This window comes from Triplophysa rosa, linkage group LG2 (genome assembly GCF_024868665.1).
Source record: "Triplophysa rosa linkage group LG2, Trosa_1v2, whole genome shotgun sequence".
In the NCBI taxonomy this organism is placed as follows: domain Eukaryota; kingdom Metazoa; phylum Chordata; class Actinopteri; order Cypriniformes; family Nemacheilidae; genus Triplophysa; species Triplophysa rosa.
This window is the reverse complement of record NC_079891.1, coordinates 8,615,063-8,622,056: the sequence shown is the minus strand read 5'-3', so window position 1 is coordinate 8,622,056 and position 6,994 is coordinate 8,615,063. Positions and strand designations below refer to the sequence as shown.

The following is a 6,994-nucleotide window of genomic DNA, read 5'->3' as shown; positions in this document are numbered from 1 at the left end:
AAGACATAAGTCCTAATAATCAGTCAAATGTTCCAACTAGAGGCAACAAATGTCGTGTTTATAATGGGGTTTATTGTCTTTGTTGAGTCGCGATGAGACATGGTGTTACACTGATTGATCACTAACGGTAAATCTTTATAACGTCATATATAAAAGGTATAACAGTTAGCTATAGTTTTTAACTATTTAACATAATTTTTTTTTTAAACAAACCTTACCAATCCTTTACATCCTGCTCAAGTCGCGCTGGCAAAGTTGATGTATCGGCTTGATCATCTTCATTCGAATTGATAAGGAAAGTACCGATGACATTTTATCACCTGTCAGTACAATTGAATAAGGTAAGAGGCGTTACATTTCCATCACACGCTTGCAGTATTCGACCAATCACTACGCACTGGAAAACTGGCCAATCATAGCATAACTCGCTTTTCAGAGCCATGAGCTTTGTTAAAAATCTGCGCGTTTCAGAGAGGTGGGGCAAAGAGGAGATACAAACATGAACGGTATGTGAAAAATACAACGTTTTTTAACCTTAAATCGTGTATACACCTTGCATTACATCTAAAACAAACAATAATATTCGTTTTAGCCGTGTCATTTGACCCCTTTAAGCAAACAGGTTTAAGCCTATAAAGAAAAGGTAAACTTACTTATCAGCAACAGGCTTCGCAATAGCCTCAAAAATTTCCTCTTGATTGATTGTTCTTTCGAAAACCTTCTGGAACCTATAGCAAAGAAATATTAAATTGGACCTTAGGACAACTAAAACTGTAATCTGATTCACTTCGGTCATAGACCTGAAGAAAACATAATGTAGCCCAATTACTTTAAGACCTCTCTTCTGCATTTAAACATAATTAGAGCACCAAGATGCAAAAAATGTAAAGGATACCAAATGAATTTTTGCCTGAAACAGGAAATGCTTTTTTTATGAAAATTCTTGCCTGCATTTATTTATTAATAAGTCAACCGGTATACAGATCTACCCTAACGGAGGAAATTACTGTTTACAAGCTTATTTGCACAAAAAAAGGTTTAACTAAACATGGATGCTGTAATAAGATACTGCAGCATTTTAATTAAAAAACTATGCAGACCAATTGATTAGTAAATAAGGTTTACTTAAATGACACCTTAAATTTGTAGGGCAAACATTATGGCAGTGTGAAGTGTGGATAAGGCATTGGAATAACATGGGACATGCAAAGTAACTTTACTATTGCGTTGAATTAGAGAAACGATAGTTCAGTTTAATGAATGACTAGCAATGACATTTTGGTATTTTGTTACTGCAATTAAACATATATTTATTGTACACATTCAGTAGTCAAATATGAACTATTACTTTGAAGAAAAAAGTGGGTTTTGAGATTATAGCTGTCTAGATGGATCCTTAAATAAAAACCTTTGTGAACCTTGGCTAGCAGTACTGTACATTATAATCTAGCTGTGATGGGCTTTCATTTACATCACCTAAATTTGTAGTTTTCCTTCTTGTTGTTGACAAAACCATCTGCCAAGTCTCTGGGGACTACAAACTCCAAACTGTCGCCCTGCTCCTCACAGTCCACAGAGTACACCTAAAAAAGAAAAATATATCACATTAGTGATATATTCTGCCAGCATGACTAACATTTTTATATCTGTGTCAGACCATATAAAAACCGTATCAAAACATTACAGATTCTTACAGAAACATAAACGAGATTAAAGAAAAACATAATAGTCTTGATGGCTTGTGTAACTTCAGTACACAGTATATATGTAATATAAACCAAATCTGTTTTACTGCTGACCATGACTGTTCATATCAAATAACTCTAGTTAATTTAATCCTGACATGCGCGCTGTTTTAGCAGCAATGATGTTCAACAAAAGCTCATGAATTGACTTAACTCACGCAACACCGTGCGATCAGAATCGGACGATTCGCACAATAGTCATGTGATTAAATATTATGTTTATAACCTACTTGAAGACTTCGCGGTACGATGTCTTGACTAAAGTGATACACAGGCTAAAAACACTCACCGTGGTGGGTTTCTTTGTCGGTTTTACGCGGGCGAAGACTTGAATAGTTTGTTTAACCATTGTGTAAAACAAAATACTATTAAATATAATGATTATGGTACTTTTTATATTTGCCCATTCGAAGCGAATGCTTTGCGTCGCGTTTATTCAAAGACAACAGGAGTGCTCGACTTCATGCGGCACTGACAGGCATGTGATATCAAACGACCGCGAGAGCCATGCGAGACCTTAGGGAGCAGACGGCTCTCGCGGTGCTTTGATGTCATATGCCGGTTGGTCTGAGCAGCGCTGCGAGTCGAATACACTATCCATTTAACTTCCTGTGTTTACAGTGGTTACTAGGCAATCAAATGCACAGGGTGGGTGCTGCTCAATTCTCATTGTACACCCTCGTGTCCTTTCCTCGCATCGCATCTTCCCCAGTGGCGTAGCGTCTGGGTATGCAGGTGCATATTGGGGGCCCGCATCCCAGTTTCATTAATGGCCGTCAATACTGTAGAAAGATGACTAGATCTCAGATGTGGCGTCTTATTTATTAGAGTGCGTATAATTCCTACTCAAAATTAACGTACGCCAGAAAGCTGAAATTAGCGTATGCTAACAAAGTTTGAGCTTTATAAAACCTCGCGCACGCCATTTTCCCTTTGTAAATCACAGCCTTCCTGATAATGTGCGCACGTGAAAAAATCTCACTGACCTTCTTTTACACGCCCACATTTAACCATATATTTAAATCACCTCATGAACGTACATGCATATTAAACTTCTAGTATAGTTTTTTATGCTTAAAATCGCAGCAAAGGAAACCAAGACGAAGAAAAAACATTCTGGCACAGAAACAGAGGTTCTTGTGAGTGAGGTATAGCCAAAGAAAAGTGATTGTGTTGGTAGTCACAGTAGTGGCATAACTAACAAAAAATGTGTGGAGTGGCAACATGTCACAGCTGCGGCGAATGCCATTAGTTCAAACAACAGGACGATTCCCGAAATAAAAAAGAAGTGGTCCGTCTAAAGGTGGGGGCTGGAGGGGATCAGGGCGCGCCCAAGCTGTCCCCACTGGAGACACGGATGGCTTCTATTATAGGAGAAACCAGTGTGTGCGGCATTGTGTCTGAGAGGGATGGAGACACAGACATGGTGGTGACAGGGGAACCAGGTAAATCACTTTATTGCATATCATCAGAGTCGGCGCCAAGAGGGGGCACTAGGGGGCATGGCCCGGCCACTTCAGTCACTGTGCCCCCTCACTTTTTAAAATGAAAAAAGGCAATATCATTAAAAAAAACATTTGGAGAATGAATTTGGGTTATATTTATTAAAGAAACAACAAGAGGAGAGGGTAAAAAATAATGCATTTATTCGTTAACAGAATTTAAAGACATTGTCTTGTGCTGTACTTTCATGTGTTGTTAAAAACACAAGCTAAAGGGCTGCTTGCGTCCAGCGGCAACGTTTCTGTAAGAAACGGGCATTATTATTATTGTTAAGCAACGCATACAGAAACGTTGCCGCTGTTCTCGCTCTTTAGTGTTGTTATATTGATGCGATCGTTTTGTTAGACATAAAGCTCTACTGGGGAACAGTCCCCTGTATACTTTTTCTGTGACTTTTTCTTTAAAGCCTGCTTTTGACATTTTTCTATATATTTTTTTCTATATATGCATCTAAATTAATAATCTTCATTTATTAACTTCCGCTGAATTTATGTAGGCTATGATCGGTGTATTTGCAGTTCTTTTTGTCAAAACGTCATACAACATTTGCTCTCCTCCAAGTTGATATTTAAAAAATTAGCCTTTGAGTTTCAGTGTCTTATCTCTTTTCGTTCAGTTCAATTTATTAGCTTTGAAAAAGCTATGCGAAATATGCAATGCTGTCCTCTGTTGGACTTTAAAGGCAGTCCTGCATGTTCAGAAATTTGAAGAGACAATTTGCTCAAAAGTAATATGAGGTTTTATTATCAGATGTGAAAAGCTGTAACAAAGCTTTGGGTTGTCAGACGACCTCCGAAAAACCAACAACCCAAAATATTCAAATACACCCATATTTATAAAGTATGTGACGTCGCTCGTATCTTCTGACTCCTCCTCTGCTTTTTGCTCCCTTTCCACCAATCACCGTGAAGTCCTTTTTCTTAGTTCCTGTAAAATAACATTTCAAAACGTATATCCTGTGGTCAATCGCCAGTCCTGAGGAATGTTCTCCAGGACAGTTTCTTTTTGGGGAGCGGTCTCCTAAAAACAGTTCCCTGTGGCCGGACAACATACCAACATTCTTAACATTCTTTTAGTAAAAAGAAAACACTTAATCATCTAATGTTTTTAATTATATAGCATTGTTTCTTAATCCTATGATTCATTAAAACACATCACAACTCATGATTATACTTAGAACATATGCAGTGGATTGATTCATAACATTTATTTTTCTTTGTGACTCTTTATATGTGTGTGTGTTTATCTAGATAATTTACGACTCCAACCCCCAACTTTCTCTGTTTTCTTTGTTTGCCCCAGTAACTTTCCACTGAGTGAAATAGAAAGCACATGACCAAAACACACAGCTTAATGAAACAAATGAAAGAAAACACTTATTGATTATATTGATATTTAAATCATACTTTTATCTAAAAAATATTCCCACAATTCCCTCTCTTGACCTCTTGAAGAGGTCACACAAAATATTCGTAATAGGTCATACATAATTTTCTTCCTCATTTTCTGTTAGATCACTTGATAACAAAGGCATACTGTAAGGGGGTGGAGATTCTTTCTTTTCAATAGCTGTCCTAACATCCCCAATAATTTCCAATTTTCCCACAGTTTCATCTTGTTGCTGTTGTATTCACCCTCTCTAGTAATGTCTTGTTATCTTTACAAAATCAACACTTCTTAAAAACTTAATACCTTAAAACCTGTAAGAAAACACTTCTTAAAAATTTAATACCTTAAAACCTGTAAGAAAACACTTCTTAAAAATACACTGTTAAACCTGAAAATTGAAAAACATTGAAAAACACTCAAAATCACACAATAATGAAAACTTAATTATAAGGAATAAATGGTTATTTGTATGTCCACGTCCGTGAACACTTCACTCAGAATCTTTTGCACTTTCTTGAAATCTAGCTTATCTAGACCGCACCCCAGCCGGGGCACTGAGACACTTCTTACTCTATGAGCCACACACCAATCTCTCATATGTTTTAGGCTTTCTGTGAAACAGTCATACGCTGGTAAATCAGTGCACTGTTCTTTGGTTATTAGGTGAAACACAGTCCTGTCTCTCTCCCGGGTTACTGCACACTCACCCGGTTTTTTATTTTGACACCTTACTTTTTCCACTCCAAATTTCTCCTTGAACTGTTTTGCAATACCTGCCCCGTATGCACAATCAGCACTTACACAGTGAGCTAATGGTTCTGTGTGTGGGCTTGTGAAAATGTCACCTGTTTTGTGTATAATTTGGAGCTGTTGGTGTTGTTCAATAGCAATTTCAGTGTCTGTGTTAATGTCACCTGTTTTGTGTATAATTTGGAGCTGTTGGTGTTGTTCAATAGCAATTTCAGTGTCTGTGTTACCGTTCGCACTCTGTGTATCCTCCCTCTCTTGGACCTGAGTCCTCAGGTCCAAACCAGTGTCAGCAAGAGACCTAGAATAGGGGTCACAAGCTACACAGGATGTTAAATGGAACCAAGTGTCTCCTTTGCCTTTGAGTTGCACACAATGTGAGGTGCGAGCTGTCACACGTATAGGTTGAGACCACCGTGGTTCATTCCATTTTCTGCGGAATTTTCTGATCCTGACCCAGTCTGTTGTGACTGGTGATGGCAGTTCCTCGGGTTGCGCTGGTACAGGAGTCACCTGATGGGAAAAGGTTCAAATCAGAGCTGTTAGTTTATCAAAATACACAGTATGTGACAATGGCTGCACTGTGTCCTCTCTCAACGCCGTGGTTGGTCCTGGAAATTGACGACCTGTAAGCAATTCAAAAGGTGTAAAGCCTGAGATCCTGTTGACAGAAGAATGAATAGACATGAGAGCAATGGGTAAAGCTGACAGCCAGTTCAATTTAGTCTGTGCACAGATTTTAGCCAATTTTAGTTTAATTGTCAGGTTTAAACGTTCAACCTTACCTTGCTGGCCGCATGGTAAACTGCACCATACGCATGTGTTAGGCCTAGAGCCTGTTCAACAATTTTCAAATGTTCTTTTTTAAAATGGGTGGCATTGTCAGATCTGATACGTCGTGGGAACCCATAGTGTGGAATGTAATGGTTGATTAGACACTTTATTACGGCCGTACTGTCCTCTCGGCCGACAGGATATGCTTCTGGCCAACCAGTGAAATAATCAACAATCACCAAAACATAGCGTTTGCCATGTACTCGTGTAATCATGTCTGTGAAGTCAATCACAATTTCTTCCCCTGGACCAGATGTCAAAGGGAAACACCCCCGTTTGGGTTTGATGCTAGGTTTTACATTGTGTTCCTGACAGATACAACAACTCGTCACATGACCTGACACCATCGCAAATGAACACTCATTCTCAAGGGTAAGCACTCAGTTGGGCGGAGCATTAAGAGCGCTTATATCCTGTACCACCAACTGTGTACCAAAACATTAAATTCCGTATCAAACCAGGTGAGACTGGAGCAGCCTATTATTTTCGTTGTGCTGCTGAATGGGAACAAATGGTTGAAGAAAATAGTCTAATTAATCCTGTAACAAGAGACATATTCAGAACAGCAGTCATGACAGGAGCTCCAAATGGAGTTAAACAATCCATGGAGAATAACCCAGACATTCCAGTTGCAACAATGAAGTATGGGAAAGACATTTAGTGCACCACACTGAAGGGCTGTAGAGAGGGTCAGCAAAGAAGAAGAAGAATTAGAGAAAGTCAAAACACAACTGTTGAAATTACAATTAGAGAAGGCTAAGAGTGAGGGAACAACA

The 6,994-nt window shown here is 38.7% G+C and overlaps 1 protein-coding gene across 1 annotated transcript; it reads right to left on the bottom strand.

The window, feature by feature from the left end:
• Nucleotides 1–218: 218 nt before the first annotated feature.
• On the bottom strand, nt 219–2,203 carry LOC130565251 (kinesin-like protein KIF6). Its single transcript, XM_057351857.1, has 4 exons — nt 2,035–2,203; nt 1,477–1,583; nt 654–728; nt 219–320 (listed from the first exon to the last, which is right to left on the bottom strand). Exons 1-4 carry the CDS (start codon nt 2,092–2,094, stop codon nt 317–319), a joined length of 246 nt encoding a protein of 81 aa, XP_057207840.1. The 5' UTR covers nt 2,095–2,203; the 3' UTR covers nt 219–316.
• Nucleotides 2,204–6,994: the final 4,791 nt, after the last annotated feature.

What these genes read in the sequence shown, in the direction of transcription:
- LOC130565251 (XM_057351857.1), bottom strand. Translation starts at nt 2,094, where the DNA reads ATGGTTAAACAAACTATTCAAGTCTTCGCCCGCGTAAAACCGACAAAG. An exon ending in CGACAAAGAAACCCACCACG is followed by an intron (nt 1,584 to 2,034) that starts GTGAGTGTTTTT and finishes TTTCTTTTTTAG; the next exon opens with GTGTACTCTGTGGACTGTGA. An exon ending in AAGGAAAACTACAAATTTAG is followed by an intron (nt 729 to 1,476) that starts GTGATGTAAATG and finishes TCTTTGCTATAG; the next exon opens with GTTCCAGAAGGTTTTCGAAA.